The sequence below is a fragment of the Dioszegia hungarica genome (genome assembly GCF_025882075.1).
Source record: "Dioszegia hungarica strain PDD-24b-2 chromosome Unknown MKK02contig_8, whole genome shotgun sequence".
Classification (NCBI taxonomy): domain Eukaryota; kingdom Fungi; phylum Basidiomycota; class Tremellomycetes; order Tremellales; family Bulleribasidiaceae; genus Dioszegia; species Dioszegia hungarica.
The window spans coordinates 5432068-5456947 of NW_026515770.1; the positions used below are offsets into that span (position 1 = coordinate 5432068).

The following is a 24880-nucleotide window of genomic DNA, read 5'->3' on the forward strand; positions in this document are numbered from 1 at the left end:
TCTTGCATACCGACTGCTCAGTGCTATCTATACTTGTACAACTCTGCCGCGGACTGTAGGCTTAAACACGTATTGCACAACTACTTTCTCATACACAGCTGTTGAATGTCGGGAAGGGGCTTATCCTTGTCATCGAACACCTTGCAAGCCAGCTTCATACCGCCCTTCTCTGCGCAAGGCTGTGCAGCCGTGTCCGACAAGCTCGCGAGCTTCCACGAAGTAGCGTAAGTACCTCCGCCGTAGGCACTGAAGTCTTTGTTCGAGTCGAGATCGCCGCTTGGGATGCCTTCAATGGAGCACTAGTGCGAGTCAGCAGATTCACCATAACGAGTCTGACCTCTGACGTGGAGAGATACTCACATCGACGTGCTTGCCTTCCGAAGTGTGCCTGAAGGATGCATTGCCTGGCAACAACTTGGAGTCGGTAGGATTTTTGTCGGCAAATGCGAGCTTGTACGGGTTTTGCTGGTCGCTGGTGGTCAGGAAACCTAGGGTCTCCCGCGGGCCATCGATACCAAAGATCGATAGGGTGGAGTCTTCGGCCTTGATGGTGACCAGCACGTTGCCCAGAGCGCCGGGCATGGCGATGACAAGGGGCACGAGAAGAGGACTAAGGCGCATGACGATCGAAATTCAGGAAGATTGGATATACTCGTATAGGCGCAGAGTTCTGACTTGGAAGAGGCCAGGTAGACTGTAGGGCTATTTGTCGTGAAAGCAGGGCAGGAGTAGCATCATATCGATAGGCAGACTCCGTTGTTGACGACAGGGTGAAAGGTGGGCACGGGGCAGAGGCAGGGGTAAAGAAAACATAGGTGGTCTGAAGTACAAAGAAAGCTAGAGGAGAACGGATGTAGGCATACATGATAGGAGGACACAGAGGTAGCGCCTGAGGGCCCGGCCGGGGAGCGGTCGAACGTGTGTCAGCCAGTCTGAGGCGCAGTCTGAGGCGGTGCAGTAGGGTATGTACTGCGTACTACGATAGGTGTGCACATCCTTTGCTGGCCGGATCATACTAAGGCCTGTTACGTGTCAGTGCTGGCATGCCCATTGTGGAGGGCTCGTGAGCCCGGGCGACAACAAGTCGCCGAGATCCCTTGTGAACGGATCTGTTTTCGAAGATGTCGCGCGTAAGAGCAGATTGAGCGTGAGTTCCCCTTTCGGGTTCATCAAAGGGTCATTCCTTTCAGATCCAGGGTTAGAGAGCGAGTTGAATGCGACTGGCGCGGTCGAAAGGTGTTCAAAAAGCCCGTGGACTGTGAGTCAAATCCATCCACTGTCCACTTGCCTTCGTTACCCAAGCTACTCGCCCAAATCACTTTTCCCCCTTGAGTCCGCAAACACCATGGCCGACGATCCCAGCAACCGAACCGAGCACACCAGCGGATCATGTGAGTGATGGTCGCTGTTGGGCCAGGAGACCGCTTCCTTGCGCGAGACAGATTGAGCTGACTACTCCAAGCTGGCGGAAGATGGGCAACGCGGATGGCCGAATTGCGGGCCGGTGCATCGGGAAAGGCCTCGAAGACCGATTACTCTAATCATCCGCTGTTCAAGGATCTGCTCAGGCTCGCTGATACTGTTGCGACCGCCCAGACGGAGTTCGAGGAGAGGGAAAGTCGGGCATCACGCCCGGCCAGCAACACGGCCGACAGGGCCGACAAGTGAGGACTCCTTTGCCTCAGAAAACTTGCCGGAGAGGGAGGGCTTGAGTATTCCGTGTTTTGAGGTCAGATGTATCGCTTCAACATGCGATAGATCGTGGTAAAGCAAACATTATTTCGTTGGGGCTGATCCTACGCGAGACCAGCCATCGATGGTGGCCGGTGGAGTTGAGATTTGGCGATCTGAAGGCTAAGTCATCGTGTTCGCCAGGCAGCCCAGACATCGTTTGAAATGCCCGCGCGGCACATCGATGATGTCAGTATCGTGTTGCCTCGATGCGCAATGCCGCACAAATCGGCCCGGCCAGCTTGAGCATGGCCGTGGGGGTATCAAAACCATCATTTGTCAGTGAAGCACCTCAATCATGCACATAAATTTCCAATTCTGCATGCAGCCGCCTCGCTCAAGCCTGGTCGCGCGTGACCTTGAGGTCGGAAAGGTCGGTCTGCGATCCGACCGCAATGCAATGCGGCGACGCCTGCTCAAACGACCTAAACATCAGCGACTAAGTCTCCCATCGCACAGCCCCGCTACTCACCTCGCATACCGCATCCTCCAGACCTTTGGCCTCTCCGCCTCCTGCACCAACAGCCTATCCTCCGCGGCCTGTTTTGTCAATTCGAGGTGCTTGTCGTTCCGCTCTGTCCAGAGCTGGGCGCTGGGTGTGTACTTGGCGAGCAAGCGGGTGATGTAGGGTGTATCGTTCAATGCTGACGAGTGAGCGTCGGGGGAGAGGGAGGGAGAGGCGGAGCCTTTGGCTGGGGAGGGCAAGTAGGGGTAGGCGACGACGAGGAGGGCGGTGAGGATTAGGGAGTTGCGCATGGCGGGGGAGAAGAAGCCTGGGACGTTAGCGCAACTGAGTATGGTACTTCCACCGGCGATCTTCTCTTGATACGCCGGTCCCAGACTGCCTGGCTCTAAGCATAGCGACTAACTTTCATGGGTGTCTGCGCTGGAATCACCATGGTGCTCATCTGCGCCATGACCTGCTCGCCTGGGCGCTGAGGAGGAGATGCAGCGAGCTGCCTGTATAGGCTGGGCGCTACGAGCCGCGTTGATAGCCTGAGCTGAGCGGGCGAGTGATCTTATTGACATGGCGGATAAGGATGAAAGATGGAGCAGAAGAGGAGCTCGCAAGGGTCAAGCAGGAACGGTATTGGTTGAGTAGAAGATAGGCGCCTGTCCGCTGCGCCAAGGATTAGGCGGTCTCCCGTCAGCCGAATAGGCTCAGCCAAAAGTGCCACACCCACGGACTCACCCATCTTCCTATAGCCCAGCCAAATCTTTATTTCCGGATAACGCCGCCCAGCCACAGCCACGAGATTTCGCCAGCTGAGCTGAGCTGTATTGTTCTCGCGCGTCTACCCTACACTAGCTAAACCTTACTACTCAATAGACACCTATACAAAATGGCGTCCATGGCAGCTACCCTCGCCGCCTCGCTTCCGGCACCCGTTGTCGCCCAAAAACCAAAAGAGCAGAGCTCATCCCAATCCGCCAAAGTCCCACAGCGCATGGAGGGCGTGTTGGATGTGGAGGCTGCAAGGGAGGTCGAGAGCGTCAACCTCAACAGCTTGGTGAGCTATGCGCTTGATAATGACGCTACCTGGAAACTGACCTTCAGGCCCTGCTCAAGATCATGAAGCACTCGACGGATATTCTGCCTCCTCCGCCATCAACGACCTATCAGCAGGACAGGAATGCTCCGCCAGCGACCAAGCTGTCGTCTCATCCGGATGCGGTCGGTGTGATCTTGGGACTGGATCTGGAGGGTGTGCTCGAGGTGGAGGACTGCTTTGCGCTGCCTGGCGGAGAGACAAATCTTGGACGTGAGTTGGGAGACTGGAACAATGCAAAGGTAGCGGGGTGGACGGACGGACGGGAGAGGTGAAGGGTGGCTGGACAGATCAGCCTTAGGGCTGTGGGGATTCGAGGCAGTACAGATGCTCTGGGGACAACGTTCACGGCGTAACAGAGAGCCATCAAAACTATTGCTGACATTCAGCCAACTCCTACTCCACCCACCTCCTTTCTCACCTCTCGGACGTCTCCACCCCTTCCTCGCCTATCGGTCTCTACCTCTCCACACACAATGGCGGCTTCCTCACTCGGTCGACGATCGACCTGCTGAACGCTGTCGAGAAGCTCATGGGGCGCGGAAAGGCTGTGCTGTTGGTGCACGATGCGAGCTCGAGTCGGGGTGATGGCGGCGTCAGGGCATATCGGTTGACGGAGGGCGGGAGGGCTGCTGGGAAGGACGGCAAGTGGGATGGGACATCGTGAGTCGCATTCTGACCATGGGGCGATAGATCTGGAGATGTCGGCGGGACAAGGAGCGCGGGGCTGGACAAGGTCAGAAAGGAGGGACGACCGGGCAGGGACAAGATTACACCAACCCCCGTGACTGTTCGCTAACCCTCAGACTCACTGAACACCGCCTGACTTCGTCAAATCTCCTCCAATCCCTCCCTATCACCACCTCCTCCCCACCTCTCCTCGCCGCCTTCCTCTCGACCCTCGTCTCCCCCTCGACCCCCTCGTCTTCCCTCAAATCCCCATCCACTCCCCTCCCCGCGGCCTTCCAGTCCCTCTCCAACCCCCTCCCTACCACCCTCCCCGCCTACCTCTCCGACACCCTCGACGCGCTCACACTCTACAACCACGAAGCCAACAATGTCGCTTTCCTCTCGCGTCAAATCGCGCGTGAAAAGACGCGCCACGAGGGTGCGATTCGGGAGCGGGAAGAGGAGAATCTGCGCCGAAAGAAGCAGGGGCTGGTCGAGTTGCCGTCGTTGCCGGCTGAGGCGAGGGGCGGGACAAAGGAGCCGAGCAGGCTCGAGTTGATGTGTCTACAGGGACAGGTGGAGGGGTTGGCGCATGGGATGGGGAGCGAGGCGGGCGCGGGGCTGGTCAGGTGTTACCTCTAGGTGATGGGGATTTTGGGTGTCCGTGTATAGAATATACATGCATTTGTTAGATAGCTGCTCGGCGAGCGATAGGTGTCACTGTACCATGATGAAGGTACTGCCCAAGCCATACAGGGTAAGAGGTAGATGCGAGACCGTCTTATGACCGAGGCCGAGGGAGCTCGAGGATTTGCCGAGGAATGACGAGGCCAAACTTAGCCCGGCCAAAAAGTCGCGCATTCACACTGCTTTGTCTCTTCCGCCTTGAGTCTGCTTCTATACACACCAAACTTGCAGTCCATCATCGTTGACGAGGCACAGGCTCCATCCTCCTCATACCAAAAAGCCTAGTCGACACTATGAACGCCTTTGCTTCCTCGTCAAGCTCGACACTGGCGGCGGTCCGCCGTTTCGGTCAACCCGTACGCGGTGCTCGAGCCCTCTCCCAGCTCAGGCGTCCCTCAACCCTGATGCTGCCTATAGCATTATTGGGCATCTCATCACGCCACATCCACTCCACAATAACGCAGCCCTCACCCCTATCTAACCCATCACGTCCTCCATCCATCCGCAGCCTTATTCGGGACCTACGTCCCCTCCTCATCGGCTCTCCATCCGCCTTCCTCCTCCGTCGAGGTATAACCACCGCCCCCTCCACCACTACCCCTCCTAGAACCTCCCGCACCGACCCCGACCCATCAGAAGAGGACGACCCCGAACCCGACCCAAACCTCTCGGCGTACGCGCGCCTCAAACTCCTTTTCAAGCGGTACGGATGGTACGCTCTGGGCATGTACACCGTACTCTCCGCGCTGGACTTTTCGCTCGTCTTTGTCCTGATCCACCTGGCGGGCGCGGAGCGTATCGAGCCCATGTTGGCGGGCGCCGTAGGGTGGTATAGGCGGCAGCGGTATGGCGAGGAGCGGGCGGCCGAGCTTGCAGTGGAAGCGGCCGAAGAGGCGGCGGAGGAGAAGAGGATAGCGGAGGCGGAGGAGAGGGATCACGGGAAGGGGAAGAAGAAGAAGGAAAAGTCAGGATGGATGAGCCGGACTGTTCTTGCGGAGATGGCGCTCGCGTATCCTATACACAAGGTCGCGCTGTTGCCTGTGAGAGCGGGGTTGACGGTTGCGTGGACACCGAAGTTTGTGGGGTGGTTGACGAGGCGAGGGTGGGTCGGCAAGGTGAGTCAAAGGGAATACGAGGTATCAAGGTGGAGTGATGGCTGACATGTCAGGGCGGGTACACGCGAGCGGCATCTCATGCGCAGGACAAGATCCGGACGGCAAAGGAGCGGGTCAAGGAGCGGGTGCAGGACCTCAAGCCGTGAGGTGGGGAGCAGAGACGATAGATCGCAGACCACCACAGCTCGTCTTGAGATCTGCATTGGTAGAGAGCTTGACCAGGTCACTGACTTGCTAATCTTAAATGATACATTTCTGACGACATCCATCAGTCCTCGGACTACAAGCTATAGGGGCGATCTATAAGAAGGGCTTCTCAGCCTGAGGGGTGATACGGGCACCGTGCCTGAAGCCGTCGGCCTCGGGGGTGTAGTCCCCGGTAGCGCTGTGGGCGGTGATGCGGTCTAGCCGTCAGCTCACATTTTGGACGGAATGGAGGAAACTCACTGTCCCAAAGAACGACCGAGCGGGGTTTCCAGCTCGCCCTGACTTGGAAGTCTTGACCCTGCGCAATGTGCGCGCTGGCTATCAGCGCCTGCCAACGATCGGAGGTGAAAAGACTTACTACAGCAGGTTGAGGATAGCCTCCGACTCTTCCTGCTTGAGCCCGACGATCCGCCTGGAGAAGCCCTTGTTGACAAACAGAGCCTTGGCGCCAGTGACGGGGTGGCGACGGACGAGGGGGTGGACATTCTCGACCGGCTCGCGCTTGATGACACCGCCACCTCGACGGGCATTGTCCGCTTGATCCTGGCCGGAATGGACGACCAAGAGCGTCTCGAGGTAGGTCCTGAATGAGGGCGAGAGCCTGTTGTACGCCTCTAATCATCAACTGTGGATCCACGCCAGAAAGAGAAGGTACTGACCGACTTGAGAGACGTAGGTGGTATCCCCACCTGACTCGGGCGTGGCGTAGAGGAACAAGGTGGTCAGTCCCGGCGGCTGCTCCTCGTACGTCACGTCGCTGTGCCACTGGGTCGAGGTGAGCTTGTCGGCATAGTAGTTGCGGACGAGGCTGGCGGCGCCCGGTCCGTCTGCACCGGCACCATCACGGTAGACGAGGTGGAACTGTTGGTACTCCTTTGGCTGGCCAGAGGTGGGGTGGGTATGGAGCCGGCCAAAGGTTCTGCACGTCAGCGAGTGTCTATGCTGAGGAAGGGGGGACAGGCTTACTTGCCCCAGCTCTCGAGCTGCCATTCGGGAGACTGATCGACAAAGTCTTGGTCCCGGAAAACGACGACGCCTCGCTGGGCGACATACAGCGCGAGCTGTCTGATATATCAGCCACTGCCCATCGCATCAAACGAAGAGACTTACCCCTTGGCTCTGGCGTCTAGCTGACTGAGCTGGATACCCTCGATCTCGGACCCGAACTTGGGGGTGAGCGAGGTCTCCTTGGCCCCGTCGAGGAAGGACCGGGGGTTGGCGTCTAGCAGAGCGGCGTGGCCCGGGTCGACATGCTCGAATGGCTCCAGCGGGGGGAGCTTGAGCCCGGGGTCATAGGACGGGAGGAATTTGGCGTAGGGATAGTCGGCGGGCGGGGTGGCGTGGGTGCTGGTTCCGCTGTGGGTGTTGGTGGCGACCTTCGGGGAGGATGGAGGGGATTGACCGAGGAGGTTGAGCTTGTGCGGCGCGGCAGCAGCGGCGGCAGTGGTTGACTCGGTGATGGTAGCAGTGGAAGGCATGATAAGGGACTTGGGTGGATGAGTTGTGGCTGAAGCTAGCCGAGGCGCTGGGCCTTATAGCTGGAGTGGAGTGGGGTTCGGAGTTCCCCACTTCGGGTCCAGCCGGTTGGGACTGCTCATCTAGCACCCCGCTCTCATGCTCCGCCTGCGAGATTGCGCAAGATTGCGCCAGACCACCGGGCGCAGATCCGGTATGTTGTCATCTGCGCACATATAATAGGGCGGACGCGTGCGAGGCGAGCACGTCGGGTCGTCGGGCCTCGGTCCATTCCGCCACACGCACCTGCCACGGTTTCATATGGTGCCTGATGTCGTCATCATCGAAACTGATGGCGTTTCGGACTAAACTAGCTTAAGCGTTGACGATGCGTTTCGACATCATCTTGTGCCATCCCTTTGCGCCATCCCCTTCACCGTCGATAAACGTGCTCTGAGAGCAGGTCTTCGCTCATGCCCACCGCATAACCCACCGCATAACAAGGCCGGTCGGTTGAGAGCTGAGCCTCGTGCAAGGCGGAGATAGGCGGAAGTGACGAGTCCAGTCGTGCTTCTGAGATTCCTCTCGCTATCCTTCAGACCAATTTGGGGCCCGAGATCTCAGACCGCCGGCAAATTCGGGCCGCTTACACTGGCTACTGTACACTGACCTGCGTCTTCATGCTGATAGCTTGACATGGGTGCAGCGTATGTCGTACGGACGCAGGAAAATGGCGCAAGATGGCTGGTGATGGCATGACTTGCCAGCGGGAACTGTGCCTCCTATATACCAGCCTGCGGGCAAGTATACTGACCAGCCCCTCCCAGCCATACCTTCACAATGTCGACCCCTCTACCCGGCCGGAAACCCTCAGACACGCCTTCCTCCACCCTCGATGGCAGCTACTCTGACGACAAGTCCTCCATCGAAGTACCGACCCCACCGAACGGTCAGCTCGCCCCTCTGCCTCTCGCCACCAAGGAAGAGACCAGCTCTGGTTCCGCCCTGGCCGTGTGGCTCTTGCAGACCCTCCGCATCCGGCCCAAGGGTCGAGAGCACCTGAATGAGCTTGACGCCGTGAGTCATCTCTTCCGTCCGTACACGACATTGGCTGACAAACAGGTCGCGACGCAGCCGAGCGTATTCGACACGGATCAGGCGGAAGAGTACCAGAAGCTGCTCATCTCGCCCGAATGGGAGAACTTTGAGGCGTTCGACCCGAGCTTCAGGTGGACATGGCGGGAAGAACGCCAGACTCGGCGGATCATTGACTGGAAGATCATGGTCAGTCCTTCTTGATCACAGCTAGACCTGCACTGACCTCCAGGGCTGGGTGGCGGTCATGTTCTTTGCGCTCAACGTGGACCGAGGGAATCTAGGGAATGCCGTCTCGGACAATATGCTCGATGATCTCAAGTTGACACAAGCGGACTATGTATGTACGGATCCAGGCTGAGCTGACCGCAGAACCTGGGAAACACACTCGCCAAGCTTGGGTTCCTCCTCGCTGAGCTCCCTTCGCAGCTCATCTCCAAGCGTCTCGGCCCCGACAGGTGGATCCCCATCCAGATCTGCTGCTTCAGCTTCATCTCGGCCATGCAGTTCTTCCTCACCGGTCGGGGGTCCTTCCTTGCTACTAGGTTCTTGATGTAGGTCTTCCGACATGATACAGCAATCGTCACTGACTGTCAGTGCGGTCTTCCAGGGTGGCTTCATCCCCGATATCGTCCTGTACCTGAGCTACTGGTACCCCAGTAGGCAGCTGCCGTTGCGTCTTGCCTTCTTCTGGGTGGCAGCCGATTTCAGTAAGTCGCCCTCGACCCCCGTGAAATCAAGCTGATCATCAGCTGGAATCTTCCGGGGCTTTGCGGCGGTCGGTCTGCTCAAGATGCGTGGTATCGCAGGCGCGGCAGGCTGGCAGTGGCTCCTCCTCATCGAAGGTCTCTTGACTCGTGCGTACACCCATGCTCACCCTCTACACTCCAGTTGACACCACAGTCCTCATTGGTATCGCCTCATTCTTCCTTATGCCCACCGCCCCCGCCAAGACCAAAGCGTGGCACCGTCCCAAAGGCTACTTTACCGACAAGCAAGTCAAGATTATCGTCAACAGCGTAATCCGGGACGACCCGGGCAAGGCGGGCATGCACAATCGCCAAGCACTCACAGTCAAGATGATCCTGAAGGGTCTGGCAGACTACGACATGTACCCGCTATACCTCATCGGTCTCCTCTTTGGTATCCCCGGCTACCCCGTCGCGAGCTACCTCACCCTCTCATTCCGCGGTCTCGGCTTCAGCGTCATCGATACCAACCTCCTCACACTCCCATCCACCGCCTGGTCCATCATCAACTTGCTCGGAATCACCATCGTCTCCGAACTCGTCGATAACCGGTCGTTCGTCTCGGCCGCTCAGAACATATGGTGGTTGCCCAACTTTATAGCTCTGGTCGCGGTCAACAACCCCTCTTCTTGGCAGTACTTTGCCATCTCGACTGTACTTCTCGCTTATCCCTAGTGAGTACCCTAGCCTTGACTTGATCAGAAGATCAGAGCTGACGAGCAGTGTCCACGCCATACATGTGGCATGGACCAGCAGGAACTCTGGCTCAGTCCAGACAAGGACAGTCGCATCAGCGTGAGTCGATTTCCGAAGTAAGCTGATCATTAGCGCATACAATATGATGGTCCAGGCCAGTGCTATGATTGGGGCAAACAGTGAGTCTTGTTCACTCCCCAGACCTGCGCTGACTCGGCAGTCTATGTAGCCGAAGATGCTCCGCGATACTTTAGCGCCAACAAAGGTCTCATCGGCTTAATCGTCTTCAACATCGTGAGTCCATCCTTCTTCCAGACTGGACTATGGCTGACTTCAAAGGTCGCTCTGTATCCCGGTACCTACTTCTACTATCGCTGGCGCAACGCCTCCAAGGCTAAGATCTGGGATACGTACACGGAGCAACAGCGCACCGTGTACCTGCAGACCACGACGGACGTGGGCAATAAGCGGTGAGTACAAGTCGCAATCTGTGGCCAGTTCGGGCCGAGGCTGATCACTCAGATTGGACTTCAGATTTGCCCTGTAGAGCTTTATGCTGAAGAATCAAGGTGGCAATTATGAAGGCTGCTATATAGAGTCCAGCATGCAAGTGATAGAATCTTCAGCTGGTCATGAGCGCTTTGGTCCTTGGCTCCCGCTGTATATACTGAAGGTGACTGTACGACGAGCAGGAATGTGCGAGTAGTCCCATGCGCGCTGTTGCTTGTCTGAAGGAGGTGATGGGCGTGAACAACCCCTCGCAAGCAGGCATCATTTGTCTTGAGCTTGGCTCACTGGCTCGGTGACCTTAATCGATACATCACTTCTGACATCTAGCACGCAAATCTGTTATACTCACGGCGCTACGAAGTACTTTTGCCATTGAAAAGGAAGAAGGACCAGGAATGCTTGCGAACGGTATGCGTCCCTTTCCAGTCTTCCCCCTCCACCTTGCTCACCGCCGGAACGACTGTGTCGGGGCTGTGGAAAGTGTTCTGCTCAAGTCAGCTCATCACTGCACTCACGCTCCAGCAGGATACTTACCACTGCCTCAAGATCGTCAGAGTACATCTCGTGGATCTCCACATGGTCGAGATCTGTCAAGTCAGCTCGGGCCCTCTCTTTGGTGACATGACCGGGGGTAGGGGTGGGCAGATGGCGAGAGACAAGGCTTACCGAAAGCATCCAGCCTAAAGTCCGCCTTCCAATCCGCCGTCGGATGACGGTTGAGCACGCAGACCCGGATACTGATCCCGTCGGTCGTATCGACGACTATGGCAACGAGGTCGATGTATGCGGGTTGGAGCTTGAGGGTCTGAATGGTCACGGGAAATGTGGGCCCAATGCTGCACATCGTCAGCTTCTACTCCATCAGAAGCGTCCGACGGACTCACTAGGTATCGGGTTGAGCTGGCGTCGCCATCAGTCTCCCGTTCTTCATGTACTTGGAGAACAGCTTTAGCCTGCCTCATCAGCGGTGCCCTTCGCCCCCTACAGAATAGCCCAACTTACGGATAGAAAGTAGTCTGTCTCACTACGCCATCCTTTGTCGTCATCAAAGGCGCAATCTGTCCATCAGCGCCCGCTCCCTCAATCCCCCACTCCCCCACTCCCCCACGTTGAACTCACAACATTGACGGCTTGTGCCAGATTAGCGAGCCCGACCTCCTTGTGTTTTCGCACAAAGACGTTCAGCCAGCCAACAAACCCCAACATGTCCGTAAAGTCATACCACTGCTCCAATCCATTGTCCGCATTCCCTTTAGCCTTATCCCAGACGTTCCACTCGTCAAACGCGATCTTGACTTCGCGCGGAGGTATATCGAGCAGCGCGCGCTCATTGTTCGCGAGGTGAATCAAGGATTGACACACGTCGATGTACAGCTCAACGATGGCAGGACCGAAGACGTTCTTTTCGTAAAGGAAGCCAGGAGGGGAGCGTTCGTGATAGACCATAGAACTGATGTATTAGCTTGGGCTGAGTGCGAAGGGGCTGGTATGCACATGGCCAGTGAGTCCGCAGGGGGTAGGGGAGGGAAGGGGAGGAGGAGGGTTTAGCTCGGGAGCCGCCGGGCGAAGTGTCTGGACCTGCAGGAGAAGACTGGAGCTTTCAAAGGGAAGAGGCCCAGGGGCACAGGAGGAAGGGTGGAATGAGGCAGAAGGGTGAATACGGGGTAGCGAGGCTCTGGAACAGCCAAGGCGGGGATGAGTGCAAGGAAAGGCTTACTAGAAGTGGATGGAGTGCAGATCGACATAGCCGACCATCGTAGCCAGTACCTCCCGATCCCAAGCGGTCGCTCCCTGCCGAGTCAGTCTGCTGCTCGCCCTCATCCCCTTCATACTCACATTGTGCCCACACGAGACAAGCTTGATAGTAGGATCCACCAGTCTCAGGGCGTGCGCCCAAGATTTGGCCTTCATGGTGTACTCTGTCGCGCTCATGTTCCCCACCTGCCAGGGGCCGTAGTCTACTGATCAGCCCATCTCTGATTATACCGAGACGAGCTGGCTCACTCTCATTTCCAAGTCCCCAATACTTGACGTTATGCGGCTCCTCCCTTCCGGTGTTCTGTTTTCGGAGCTTGGCATATCTGCCGATCAGCCTTGCTCGGCAGGCTGAGAATGAAAGTCTCACTTGCTGTTGCTAGTACCATTGCAATATTCCACCCATGCAAGAGCTTCTTCTAACGTCCCAGATCCCACTGCTGTATCAGCACAGTCTAGTCCAGCGTCAATTCGAAACATGAGGTACTATTGAGGCAGATGTAAGGCTCAGCCCCAAGACCCTGGCAGTACTCGACATACTCGTCCGTGCCGAAGATGTTCGGGTCGTCCGAGAGCCACGCGAGCTCGATCGTCTTGGGCCTGTCCGCTATGGGTCCTATGCCATCTTGCCAATGATAGTTCGACACAAAATTGCCTACCTCATCAGCATTTCCCTTTCTCCCGCCTCGCATTTGCAGCAGCCAGACGTACCTCCAGGCCAGCGCATCATCGGCACCTCCAACTCGCCGTCCGACGCCAGGATCTCCTTGACATCCTTTCTCCACCCAAGCCTTCCCTTGGCATGAGCCGTCCCGTCATCCTGCTTGATCAGCAGCTGGGCCGGGCTGGGATTTCGGTAGTCGTCCACGATACCGCCGTAGATACACCGCCCGAGATGCTCGAGGAAGCCGCCGTATAGGAGAGCGCTGATGGGAGGCTCGCTGGGGTGTACTAAGTTCTGCGCGCTAAGGAAGAGAGGGACGCTCTTAAGTTCCGAAGGGTGCTTGGGAGAGGCAGGAGGGGCCTCGCCGGCTTCGCGCTGAAGAGCGAGGCGGGCGTGTTTGATGTAGTGCGCTTCGAACGCGCTGTTGACTGAGGTGGTCATCGCGTCTGGTGAGGGGAAGCGAAGGATCAGCTAGTGTAAGAAGGAGAGGTGAGTACTGAGTGAGGCAGTCAAGTACTCAAGTACCCCGACGTCCCGACCGGGCCGAGAACGGGATGAAGACTGAGTGGGGTGATGCGGTCCGCCGGGGGCAGGATGCTACCTTGAGCCCCGACGGACCATTGACTCTTGCACTAGCACCCAGCTCCACATCGGCGTTGAACGAGTAGAGTATAGAGTTACAAGACTCGATGGGGTCTCAAGATGACATTCCTCAGTTAGCGGGGTATATCCGGCCCCGAAGCCAAGCTGAAGTTCGGGCCATACATCTCTGTCAGCTGACTACCACTACTCGGCAAGCTCGGCATCTCCACTAGCCTCCACTCCACCTAACTACCGTATATGGTCCGAGAATCCGTCCACCGGCTTCCATGCCATATCGGCCACACCATACTGAACTTCAAGCTGCTCTACCGATCTAGCGCTCTTCGGACTTCGGTATTGATCAGACCCGGAGTGGGGCCAACGAGATAGATTGAGGGCCGAGACACCCCACGGTCAAAGCGACCGGCGGACGAGCGAGTGTCAGCTGACATCGCTGACTGCTGGGCCCGAAGATGCGCAGCGTCTCTGAGCGCAAGCCTATCGATCTCCTCCGGAGCGTCCATCAGAAATCGTCCGTCTCCCCATGAGCACGGTGGAGCCTGATAGAAATGGTCCGGTCGGCTGGCTGATCGGTAAGGAAAGGACGGTAGCTCATAACAGGATGACTTGAGAGCCACTTCATCTGATCTACTGACTCACTCTGTACGCGCCTTACCGCCCATCATCTCCAGTCATTCATCATGTCCAGCATCGAGAAAGTACCGGTATATTCGACCTGGAACAGTGGGTTCCTGGGTCCTGCTGGCTGGATGGCCATGTTGGTCAGTCATGCTGATCAGCGTAGACAATACTCATCCACAATGGTGGCGCGATAAGGGACTTCGGAAGATGGTACTTTGCCTGACTTCGATTTACGCCGCGTGCTTCACCTTCGGAGTAAGTCTGTACCTGTACTCACATTTTCCCTACGCCTTGACTGAGCTGACGGAAAAGTACGATGGCTCCCTTCTCGCCTCGCTCCTCATCATGCCCCAATGGAAGGCCTACTTCAACAACCCGGTCGGGAATACCCTCGGCCTGATCGCAGCCAGCTTCTACTTCCGTTAGTTGGCTTCGACTCTCCCTCCTACCCTCCGACAGGGCTGAGCTCACCCAATAGCCAAGATCGTCGCGCCCATTCCCGCGGCCTGGTGCTCCGACCGATATGGCCGTCGACCCACCATGTTCATCGGGTCTTGCATCTGCATTGCCGGCGCACTGGTCGTCTCGCTCTCGAATTCGCAGAACATGTTCATCGGAGGTCGGGCGATCCTGGGCTTTGGTTCGGGATTCAAGCAGACTGTTGCACCCTATTACCTACAGGAGCTCGCCCATCCGGTGAGTATCGATTCACATCAGTACCTTGTCACCGCTCTCCCCAGCTTCACTGCTCGCGGCGTGAGGACTGCAATGCTAACGTATCAGCGAATTCGAGCAGCCTGTGGATCCCTGTACTACCTCTCGTACTTCCTCGGCACGATCTGCGCCGGCTGGTTCGGCTTTGCGGTCCTCGGCTGGCAGTCCGAGTGGTCATGGCGAACCTTGACACTTCTCCAGGCCCTCGGATCCATCTGGACCGTCCTCCTCGTCCTACTCGGTGTCATGTCCGAGTCGCCCCGCTGGCTCCTCAACGTCGGGCGGAAAGACGAGGCCCACCGCGTGATGGCGAAGTACCACGCCAACGGGGATCTAGACGACGAGCTAGTCGTCAACGAGCTGGCAGAAATGGAGGAGGTTCAGCGAACCGCCGTCGAAGCCAACGCGATCTCGCTCCGCGAATTCATTCGTACGCCTGGAAACAGGCGGCGCACTGCCGTCGTCGTTGTCTCAGCCAGCGGAACTCAGCTATCCGGCAGCGTCCTGATCTCGGCGTACCTTGGACCCATCCTCACGAGCGTCGGTATCACCTCGCCATCGCAGCAGGTCGCCCTGCTCTCCGGGCTCAACATGCTCGGCCTCGTGGTCGTTGTGCTTGTCGCGTCGTTTGGACTGGAGAGGATCGGGAGGAGACCGATCTGGCTGGTCGGCTTGACAGGTCAGGCAGTCTTCTTCTTGGTCTTCATCGGTCTGTCGGCGGGATACGACGCGACCAAGAATCCAATGATGGGGGTCGCAACGATCCCGATGATCTACCTCTACTTTGGCTGCTATGTGAGTGCAGTGCATCCGGAAGTGCTGGCGAGGCTGACGATACAGTGTGCGACCTGGTCAGCATTGAGCGCGATGTACTGCACTGAAATCCTGCCGACCACGCTTCGATCCAAGGGTATCGGAATCTACATCTTTGTCCTGTCAATCGCCGTCACCTATAATCAATATGTCAATCGTGAGTGTTCGTCAGAAGCGGCCTAGAGAGTGCTTTGCTGATCGCCCAGCTATCGCACTTCAGGCTATCGGTGAGTAGCTTGAGCTATAGGTCTATCTTGAGTATCGGGGGTGAATACTGACAGAACAGCTTGGCGATACTACTTCCTCTTCTTTGCGCTGCAGCTCTTCTTCCTCGTCTTTGCGTACTTCTTCTACCTTGAGACCAAGGGTATGACGATGGAGGAGGTCGGCAACCTTTTTGGTAGGCTACCTCCACTACTGCTGTCATGGTCGGTGAGAGAAACATGCTGATATCGGGAGATGGCAAGGACCAGGTCGAAGCGATCCAGGCCAGGATCTATGAGCGGCCTGCACGGAAGATGGACGGTACGGAGGTGGAACATGTCGAGGTCAAACAGTGATGAGCTACGATCCTCAGTGCCAAGTCCAGAATGATTGAGATGTCTTGTATATAGCTTCATGGCACCGCTCCATATACACCATGTAGCAGTAGTAGTGTCTTGACACTTTAGTGTGGACCACCTCCACCTTGGAAGCTTGGAACGTTCGACGTTCGATCGTCCGTCAACTTCCTTTACACCGTCAATCCACCTTCTTAGCCTTGCTTGTCTACAAGATGAAGCCGAGCGTGCTTGTGGCGATGTCTAAACGCATCCCTCGACCACCTCCAGCGGCTCTGCAGCTCGGTCGATCGGGGAGCAGTACCTCTCGCTGGATCGCAGCTCGAGATCGGCCAGACCATGAATTCGAAACATCGACATGCGTCCTATCTCACCGCCGAATGCATTCCACCTCCGCTCTTCCGCGCGCTCCGCCCCCTCGGCCCATGTACACCCCTTTCGCACCCTCACCTTCCACAGAGGCGCTTCACCCGCAGCCTCTCCCACGCAGTATCAACCCCTCCTTCGCCCTCTTGCTCCTGACTATCCCTCATCCCCCATCCTCCTGGCCGGCCAAGCTCGACTTTGCGTCTCCTCTCCTCGGCCTCGCTTCGCGCGCTCTGAAAGCAAAGGGCGTTGTAGTGAATGCGGTATGGGACGGAGTTGGCTCTTCGGCGGAGTTTGATCTTCCTGAGGAGGGGGAGGAGGTGTATCCTGCGCGGCTGTATTGGCCCGATGGGACCTCGCACGCTTTCAACAAGTTCTCGAAAGGGACGATCATGTCTCGGGAGATGAAGGAGCTGTTGGGACGGAAGGTTGATAAGGAGAAGGCACTGAGTCCGGGGGACGGGCAGACGTCAGGGGAAGGGCAGCAGTGGGAGGTGCTGGTCTGCACGCATGGAAATAGGGATTGTCGGTGTGGGGACACGGGTGGGGAGGTGGTTCGTGCGCTGAGAGCGGATATAGAGAAGAGGGGACTGCAGGAGAAGGTGTCTGTCCGGGAGGTAGCGCACGTAGGCGGACACAAGTGCGCAACTTCTTATATCAGGCTTAGAGCCATTGCTGACACAACAGGTACGCTGCCAATGCCATTGTCCTCCCCTCGTTGGATATGATGTCCAATCTCACTTCGGAGCACGTTCCTCACTTCCTCTCGTGGATCATAGACGGTAGAGATAAAGCGGACGATATGTGGCAGCACTGGCGCGGGCGGTACGGGCTGTCAGAGGTGGAGCAGGCGGGGGTTTGGGGCGGCGTCGCCTGGGCGCATGGCGAAGAGAAGCGAGCCGAGGACAAGGCGGTCAAGGCTGGGTCTGTGGCTCAGACATCGCCGGCGGAGAAGGTGGGAATCAGGTTCAAGACGTACGAGGGACTAGTGAGGGAAGTGAGGGCTGGAGTTGGGGAGACGTTGCTGGAAGTAGGCAAGAGAGAGGGCTTGCCTGCTATCGAAGGAGTATGCGGAGGGAAGCTCGGTAGGTCCCGCCATACACTCGGGGGGATCGAGCTGAAGGGCAGAATGTGCGACGTGCCATGTCTATATCCCTTCGTCGGCACCAATACCGGAACCTTCAGAGGAGGAGCTGGACGTGCTTGGCTACGCGCTGGCGTATCGGGATGGTGAGAGTAGACTAGGGTGCCAGATCAAAGTCACGAAAGAGCTGGCCGAGTGGGCTGCAAAGTCTGGCCAGGAAGGCTTGATTGGTCTACCAAGATTTTGAGGGGTGTTAGTGAGAATTAGCATCAGTGTAATCTGCTCTGATGTGATTATGCCAGAGACGCCTCCGTTAATTGTTGGTTATGCGATCCCCTATCGAGGCCTGACTGTTGACAGGACACGTACGTTTCTACATTATCTAAAGGGATCACGGAGTGGTGACCCCCTATACCGCTGAGCCTTTCCTCCTCCTCGCCAGGTAAGGCCCTCGGCCACCTCCTCCCGTCTTCTAGCCATCCTCTCGACAGCTGCACCTCAACCCCTTCTACAGACTCGGCTATGGCCTGCCTCCGTATCTCGCTATCCCCCTGACATCCTCCAAAATCTGCGAGAGCGTCTCGGTCGTGTCGTCCTGACCCATATGCCTATCCAGACTGGCACATCAGCTCATCCCCGGCAGATGTCGCCTTCGCGGACATACCTTGGTATTAACGCCACGGCGACCTCGACGGACTCAGGCCTCAGATACAAAATCTGCGCGACCTCGAACTTGTTGAGGAACTGAGTATGTGCCATCAGAGCTCTGTTGCGCATGAGTACTGGTCGCGTGCCGGGTCGCACTCGCCTGTTCCGGCCGAGGCTGAGTCTCAAGAAAACTCACGTTCTCATACTATCCACAACGTCTGACGCTGCATTGGAGAACTCGCTGACGTATTCGCTCGTCAATTTATACACCCTGTTGTAGTCAGCCTCACCTCAGTACGGCAAACAGCCGCGCAAAGTGACCAGCCTGACTTGTTATCTGGTGCTTTTGGTGCTCCCGGTGCGTTCCTCGTGGCCGCTAATAACAGTTGGACTTCCATCACCGTCAGAGCTTCGCCATCTGCGAATTCTGCTCGGATTGAGCTCTGTACACCATGACTGCTCTGAGCTTAGGGTGGCTGACCTCCGAATTGTAATTTCGTCGCATCCTCCTCGACGATCTATTATCGAGTGTCAACTGCTGATCTCTTTTGGTATATCGCCAGCTCTGAGGCTGACTTACGACCGGGCGCTTTTTGGATGGACCTGCTTGAGCTGACATGATAGCTTGGGATGAGAGGAAAGCACAAAGAGGTAGATGGATGTCTGGGTCGAGCAACAAGTCATGCAGCGCAGGAATGAGTCGCGGCGGCGATCGCCGGATGCTTTACGTAATGACCCCAACGATAACAAGCTCAACGACCTTTTGGGTGACCCAAAAGACATCCTCTTTCACCCTTACTACCATCAATCACTGTACTCACAGTCAGCAGAGCAGAGGAGAGATCAGAGGAGTGGATATTAGGGACTGGCAGGCAGCTTGAATGTACGCAAAACGTCTCACATACGAGGCACAGCAGATGATAGCATAGACCCTTCATGATCGATCCCTTGCTCATTTTATAGCGGTGTGACGTCCGCGATCAATATCCATCATGGAGACACGGAGCCCTGACGCTTCGACACCTCCGACATCTACTCGCCGACGCGGCTCTCAGTACTTTACCCCTCCATCGGCGTCGCCGGCAGCATCAGGGAGCAACCGAGTCTCCTCCGCAGTAGACTATTTCGAGAGTCGGTCGGAACCTCCATCGCCTCGGTCTGCTCCGCGACCTGTGGTCTCAAGGAGACCCAGCGCGGCGAGTGGGATCGGCGAGGAGAAGGAAGGCCAGGAGGTGCTGGACAAAGCGGGAGGTGGAGCAGGCGGATCCGGAGGGAAGGGAAGAGGGAATGACAGTCGTGAAGGGTCACCTACGCCCGTCAAGGGGGTCGCAGGGAGACGAACAGCCATCTCGGGTGAGACCACACCAACACGTCCAGCTCCCAGAGCATCACTTTCGGGCTCGCGCATCCCTATAGCGTCGAGCTCGGGATCGGCTACGCGTCTTGCCCCTCGAGCGACACCACCACTCTCCGCTGGTTCACCGGGATCGGTACCACATCCTCGAAGTGTATCACAGGGACAGGCAGGGCCCAGTCGGCTGCCAAGGCCAGTGCGTCGGGTCTCTGCTGCTACGAGTGCAACAGCGAGCACGTCAAGCTCCCGCTCCCAAACCCCGGCAGCTCCTTATCCCGGCTCGAAAATACCGGTGCTCTCCCCGCGCAGACGGCCACTTCGCCCATCAGACTCAATAGAGTCGATCCGCACGTCATCCTCGGAGGCTGCACCCAGAGAAGCTGGTATTCCAGAAGACCCGGATCCACAGCCGGGCACGACCGTGCCAAGGGTGCCTCGAACCCCTCCTCCCGGTTCACGCCGCACATCCTACATCCTGTCCAACTCCTCACCATCCCATACATCGTCATCCCCCCCTCCCTCACTCGGACGCGGGCGGCGGCCCTCCTCAGGAAGCATCGGCTCTCCCGGTCGGCGACCTTCGGGACCGCGTCCCCAATCTCACACGCCCCGGACTTCCATCACATCCATATCGAGCCTACTGTCAGATGGGAGCGGAACAAAAGGTGCAGACAACCGGAGACTGAGCCGCTCTGGGCGGTCCTCCTCTCAATCAGTCACTGAGGTAGATCAAGAGTCGATCTCTGTGCGTCCGCACGATGCGGCCCATCCCCTCTCCACCTCTACTGCTCCCGAAACGGACCCCACCACTCCAATTCGACCCCTCCGCGTCGACACCGCCCCTCGCACGTCCTCCATCGCCCCTGATGAGCGGGCCCTGCTCACTGCTCGGCCGCCGATCTCCCCTCGACTCTCTTCCCGCGAGAATCTGATCACTATAGGCAGTGTCCAGGAGATGATTGCTCCGCCCGGTCGGCCGCCAATCGATGCCAAGCGGAGAGCATCAACGGCGGTCCATCTGGGTGAGGTATCTCCGACGTCTGCAAAGGTGCAGGTAATGCCGCCTTCGGCCCCGCCAGACCACTCAGACTTTATGCCAAGTCCTACCACCTCTCAACGCCCCAGTCGGGTCGGAAGGAGAGGGAGCCAGATACCTCCTGATTCCGACTACGCCGCACCACCCGCTGCCATTCCAGACTTTTCTGAGCGCGGTGCAACCCTCCCCCGTCAGAGTCCCAAACCAGAACGGAACCGTCAAGGCCTAGTTGTCGACACCTCGGCGATCGCTATTCCTCGGCGGCAATCTAGCTCGGGAAACAGTCCACCCATCCCAGCCAGAAATCCAATGCGTCAATTGGCTTCTAGGCCAGAATCAGCTGCGTCAAGCCGACGAATGGCCTCCGGATCGACCAAAGGGGACTCACCCATCACCCGCACACCTTCGCTGTTCCTCGACTCGCCAGCAGAAGAGGCGGAAGAAGGGGTTTCACCAGGTGGACGGAGCTCGGGGAGGTTACCGCTTTCCGCGGGCAACAAGGATGACCGATACTCGAGCGGTACAAGGAGGAGTCAAGCGGGGTCAACGGATAGCAGGCGGACTAGGGAGGATGGGTCTCGAAGCGCGCACGGGGAGGGAGAGTGGAGCACCAAGCGGCGCGGGAGAATTATGGCGCCTGGTGAAATGGAGGCGATGATCCAAGCTGCGGACTGGGAGGTGGAGCAGGTGAGTAAAGTCCCGATGATATATGAAATTTAGCTGAAGGTCAGAAAACATCCCTCGAGATCGCGTCGGCCTCGTCTGGGAAGGCAGCTCCTGAGGTTGCTACCGAGCGCCAAATCACCCCACCGATCCCTACCACCACTACCACCTTTTCCACACCTCTACTTGCTCCATCGAAAGCTCCGCTCACACCGGAGCCTATTCGACACACTCCGACCAAATCCCCCTCGATGCCGCTGCTCGGACATGGCTCGCCGCCGTCGAAGGCGTCTCGCTTACTTGGCCTGTCCCCGTCGGCTCAGCCCCACCTGCGGAGCGGGACCGACCCAATGGCGGCGCAGAACCGACTCCTCCCTCCACCTATGCTCCGCTCGCCCACCACACCCAACATCTCGGCGTCGGCCCAGGCCAAAGCTCCTGAACCCCCTGTCAGCGCCGGCCTCTCTAAGCGATCCCACCTCATCCGCGAGATCGCCATGACGGAGCGCGCATACGCGACGGACCTCGCTCTCCTCCGGGATGCGTTCATGGTGATCAGCCAACAACAACGCCGTCCCTCCGTTCACTCCATGGCGGACAGCATGAACGGCAGTCTCAGCCCAGGCTGGGAGATCATCAAGAACTCTATGCCCGCCTCGCAGTCCATGGACAGTCGCCCTACATCGGGTTATTCCCTTCAATCCACCCAGGCCAATGTGCCTCCTCCGGCCTCGCCACTTCCTAGAAGTCCTTCAGCATCCGCCGAGATCGGCGGAATGAGCTCGTACTTTGCTTCTTCCACCTCTCTATCACCTCTACCCCACTTTAGCCCTCGCACCTCCGTCATTGGGGCGAATATGGCTTCGCCCATCGGCAAACCCCTCAGTCCGGCCGATATTCGCGCCATCTTTCTCAACATCGACCAGCTCGCGTCTGCCTCGGAGGACCTCGCGGTGGAATTCGCGCGCGCAATAGGGGAAGAGGAAGCTGGTCCGGGCGTTACAGGCCGGGAAGGCGAAGGCGGGACAGACAAGCTCGGGGAGGTCTTCATGACGAATCTACCTCGTATCCGGCCCCTGTACAACTTTTACTGCGCTCGTCAATCTACCGCCTCGGTCCGGCTCGTCGAAGTCCAGGCGGATCCCTCACACTCCACCTACCTCAAAGATCGATGGGAGCAGATCCGGCCCCATACACACGCGTGGAATCTCGATTCGATGCTCATCAAGCCGGTCCAGCGAATCACAAAGTACCCCCTACTCTTTGATGATTTGCTAGCGTGCACGACGCCGGTACATCCCGACTACTTTTCGATTCGGTCGGCGGCGGAGCAGTGTCGGGCCATGGCGCTGGAAATTGACGAGGCGAAGCGCCGGAAAGATCTTGTTGCCGGAGTGATATCCAAGAAGCCGGTCTCCAGTGGACCTGGTGCGCTCGGTGGAGGGAGTGGGGCAAAGACCCCAAAGAAGAGCGGACTGAAGCTCTTCCGAAAAGATAAGGGAGGGGCGAGTACAATTTCCCTAGCCAACACCTTGGCGAACCCGTCCACCGCTTCGCTCGCTACTGCGTCGACTGCCACACTCGTCCCCTCCCCAACGGATCTGCTCGGCGGTACCATCCCGCAGGTCTCGTTCACCGAATATCGGCTCCTCGTGGAGAGGCTGGAGGATGCCGAGCGGATGGTACGAAGGACAGGAAGGGAGGTTGTGCAGTATACCGCGGCGGCCAAGGAGGTGTTTGTGGCGCAGTTGAACCTCGTTGCGAGCTGGGAACGGGTCGTCAAGCTGGATGGAACCGATCCGGGAGATAAGCGTCTCAGGGCGTTCAGGAAGGTCGGAGAAGCATTGATCGACGGATGCTGGGTGGAATTGGTGCGTCATACGTCACCCGCCGCGGGGCTCAGCTGATTACAGAACGCCGAGGTGCGAAACCAGGTCATGCCCGCCCTCTCCAGGCTGCTGGACTGCAGCGAGAACCCCCGCAAAGTCATACTCAAGCGGGATGGCAAAGCCGCCGACTACGCCCGGATCACACAGCAAAAGGATCGGTTGCGCACACCCGATCGTGGCACCCTTGACTCGGCGCGGGAATTCGTCGCTCTTCATACCCAGCTGGTCGAGGAGCTGCCAACATTCCTCGAGGGGTACATCCGGATCTTTGATCTGGCTGTCCTCGCCTTTTCGCGTGCGCAAGCCCGGTACCACTCGACGGTGCGGGACAAGGTCGACGCGTACCTCCGGACATGGATTGCCAGTCCCGCGACTGGTAAGGCTCAATCACCCAAGTCCGCCGTTCGGTCACCTACTCTATCATCGGACAGCCACACGATTGATCTCAACGATGATGACGGGGAGACGGCGCTGGAGCCTACCGCGGCCTCATCGATCGTCCAGACCTGGCAGGCCGCGTGGACGCCTTACGCGGACGCGATGGACCATTTCCGCATCACGCGGAGCGCCACCAAGAGCATGGCAGACCGGATGGCGAGCTATAGCGAGCGGACTGGTGGACGGGGGCATGTACGGACCGGATCCAACAGATCTGGAAACGCCTCTCCGACTGGTTCCATCAGCGCCTCGGCCTCGCGGCCAGATCTGAGGCATGCCAACAGCTTCTCGTCTGCTCAGCGCCCAGCTCCGAACGGGGCCAAGCTGGTCTCGCCCGCTAGCAGCGTACGGCGGATGGGCGCGGGCTCAACGGATACTGCCACCCGGAGCCGATCGGCCAGCCTCCTTATGCCCGCTCCGGCTAGCTTCTCCGTCACTCGTTCAGGCGCATCCAACCCGGCCTCCACGGACCAGAGTGACGCCATTTCGGTTGATCGTCGATCCTTCGGTCTACCCAAGATCAGTCCGAGCGAGGAAAAGACGTTCAGCGGGATAGGCCTCACGCCCCGGTCGCAAGCTAGCGGGATGATGCCTGATCCACCGGCCGTCGCGGACCTGGAGGGTCTGGAGATCGAACGGGTGCGCAGCGGCTCGTCCAGTCAGGTACAAGGACAAGTGGCGGTCGTGCCTCCTACGCCGCCAACTCGGAGTGGAGCGTCGACAGCGATGGGAAAGAGAGAGGGGGTTTTGGAGGACGACGCGGGCGAGGGATGGAGGAACGAGCGGGTGTTGTATCAGTGTGGTGTGGTGGCGGACTTGTAAGCTACCACAGACATGGTCAGAGTCCAAGCTAATTATTATAGCGATCCCACGGAAGTCGGAAGCAGGCGATATCGCAAACTCCGCTTCCTCCCAGTCGCGACTGGTGATCTCATCGAGTGAGTTCCAGCTACCTTGAGTATATCTGCATCGCACTGCTGACTTTGATAGCGTCTTCTACGAGGTCGGACGCATCGACGAGTTGCCCGCTTTCCCATACCCCGAGATCGGCGTGGAGAATGACGGGCTACTGGTCGGGCGGAAAGAGGACGGAGATATCGGGCTGGTGATCTGCAGCTTCCTCGAGCCCATCACCTAGCTTGGCGATTAGGTGGTGCTGAGAGGGTCTTTGGCGCTTTGGGACTACATCTGGAGGGAAGAGAGAGGTT

General features: G+C 58.0%; 11 protein-coding genes across 11 annotated transcripts; 6 read left to right on the forward strand and 5 right to left on the reverse strand.

Moving 5' to 3' along the window:
* Window positions 1-80: 80 nt before the first annotated feature.
* MKK02DRAFT_34177 (uncharacterized protein) lies at window positions 81-621 on the reverse strand (the record flags this gene model as incomplete). The annotated part of the gene is made up of 2 exons (XM_053088863.1): window positions 81-299; window positions 361-621. The coding sequence occupies 2 exons, from the start codon at window positions 619-621 to the stop codon at window positions 81-83; spliced, it is 480 nt and encodes a 159-aa protein (XP_052946925.1).
* Window positions 622-2068: 1447 nt separating this feature from the next.
* On the reverse strand, window positions 2069-2760 carry MKK02DRAFT_34178 (uncharacterized protein; the record flags this gene model as incomplete). The annotated part of the gene is made up of 3 exons (XM_053088864.1): window positions 2069-2156; window positions 2204-2576; window positions 2601-2760. The coding sequence occupies 3 exons, from the start codon at window positions 2758-2760 to the stop codon at window positions 2069-2071; spliced, it is 621 nt and encodes a 206-aa protein (XP_052946926.1).
* A 314-nt stretch (window positions 2761-3074) lies between these two features.
* MKK02DRAFT_45862 (uncharacterized protein) lies at window positions 3075-4592 on the forward strand (the record flags this gene model as incomplete). Its single annotated transcript, XM_053093648.1, has 4 exons — window positions 3075-3242; window positions 3290-3494; window positions 3671-3944; window positions 4088-4592. The coding sequence occupies 4 exons, from the start codon at window positions 3075-3077 to the stop codon at window positions 4590-4592; spliced, it is 1152 nt and encodes a 383-aa protein (XP_052946927.1).
* A 338-nt stretch (window positions 4593-4930) lies between these two features.
* On the forward strand, window positions 4931-5898 carry MKK02DRAFT_45863 (uncharacterized protein; the record flags this gene model as incomplete). Its single annotated transcript, XM_053093649.1, has 2 exons — window positions 4931-5752; window positions 5806-5898. 2 exons carry the CDS (start codon window positions 4931-4933, stop codon window positions 5896-5898), a joined length of 915 nt encoding a protein of 304 aa, XP_052946928.1.
* Window positions 5899-6052: 154 nt separating this feature from the next.
* Window positions 6053-7281, reverse strand: MKK02DRAFT_8166 (alpha-ketoglutarate-dependent sulfonate dioxygenase; the record flags this gene model as incomplete). The annotated part of the gene is made up of 6 exons (XM_053093701.1): window positions 6053-6156; window positions 6200-6273; window positions 6318-6573; window positions 6619-6878; window positions 6926-7024; window positions 7070-7281. Coding segments are annotated over 6 exons (1005 nt in total), but the record flags the coding sequence as incomplete, so codon positions are not given.
* Window positions 7282-8254: 973 nt separating this feature from the next.
* Window positions 8255-10501, forward strand: MKK02DRAFT_45865 (major facilitator superfamily domain-containing protein; the record flags this gene model as incomplete). Its single annotated transcript, XM_053093650.1, has 12 exons — window positions 8255-8491; window positions 8537-8698; window positions 8742-8849; window positions 8882-9063; window positions 9107-9219; window positions 9262-9366; window positions 9413-9932; window positions 9982-10053; window positions 10087-10133; window positions 10175-10248; window positions 10294-10424; window positions 10477-10501. 12 exons carry the CDS (start codon window positions 8255-8257, stop codon window positions 10499-10501), a joined length of 1776 nt encoding a protein of 591 aa, XP_052946930.1.
* Window positions 10502-10817: 316 nt separating this feature from the next.
* Window positions 10818-13324, reverse strand: MKK02DRAFT_37417 (glycoside hydrolase superfamily; the record flags this gene model as incomplete). Its single annotated transcript, XM_053089647.1, has 12 exons — window positions 10818-10949; window positions 10999-11051; window positions 11131-11300; window positions 11349-11417; window positions 11467-11522; window positions 11584-11914; window positions 12182-12255; window positions 12301-12422; window positions 12469-12545; window positions 12590-12656; window positions 12707-12874; window positions 12931-13324. 12 exons carry the CDS (start codon window positions 13322-13324, stop codon window positions 10818-10820), a joined length of 1713 nt encoding a protein of 570 aa, XP_052946931.1.
* An 842-nt stretch (window positions 13325-14166) lies between these two features.
* MKK02DRAFT_45867 (general substrate transporter) lies at window positions 14167-16194 on the forward strand (the record flags this gene model as incomplete). Its single annotated transcript, XM_053093651.1, has 9 exons — window positions 14167-14209; window positions 14271-14362; window positions 14420-14528; window positions 14586-14803; window positions 14891-15616; window positions 15662-15791; window positions 15841-15861; window positions 15921-16034; window positions 16094-16194. The coding sequence occupies 9 exons, from the start codon at window positions 14167-14169 to the stop codon at window positions 16192-16194; spliced, it is 1554 nt and encodes a 517-aa protein (XP_052946932.1).
* A 215-nt stretch (window positions 16195-16409) lies between these two features.
* MKK02DRAFT_45868 (Sucrase/ferredoxin-like-domain-containing protein) lies at window positions 16410-17891 on the forward strand (the record flags this gene model as incomplete). The annotated part of the gene is made up of 3 exons (XM_053093652.1): window positions 16410-17200; window positions 17248-17645; window positions 17689-17891. The coding sequence occupies 3 exons, from the start codon at window positions 16410-16412 to the stop codon at window positions 17889-17891; spliced, it is 1392 nt and encodes a 463-aa protein (XP_052946933.1).
* A 273-nt stretch (window positions 17892-18164) lies between these two features.
* MKK02DRAFT_45869 (HRDC-like protein) lies at window positions 18165-18911 on the reverse strand (the record flags this gene model as incomplete). The annotated part of the gene is made up of 6 exons (XM_053093653.1): window positions 18165-18261; window positions 18309-18410; window positions 18489-18563; window positions 18623-18719; window positions 18774-18810; window positions 18873-18911. The coding sequence occupies 6 exons, from the start codon at window positions 18909-18911 to the stop codon at window positions 18165-18167; spliced, it is 447 nt and encodes a 148-aa protein (XP_052946934.1).
* Window positions 18912-19284: 373 nt separating this feature from the next.
* MKK02DRAFT_34185 (uncharacterized protein) lies at window positions 19285-24494 on the forward strand (the record flags this gene model as incomplete). Its single annotated transcript, XM_053088865.1, has 3 exons — window positions 19285-21369; window positions 21414-23216; window positions 23259-24494. 3 exons carry the CDS (start codon window positions 19285-19287, stop codon window positions 24492-24494), a joined length of 5124 nt encoding a protein of 1707 aa, XP_052946935.1.
* Window positions 24495-24880: the final 386 nt, after the last annotated feature.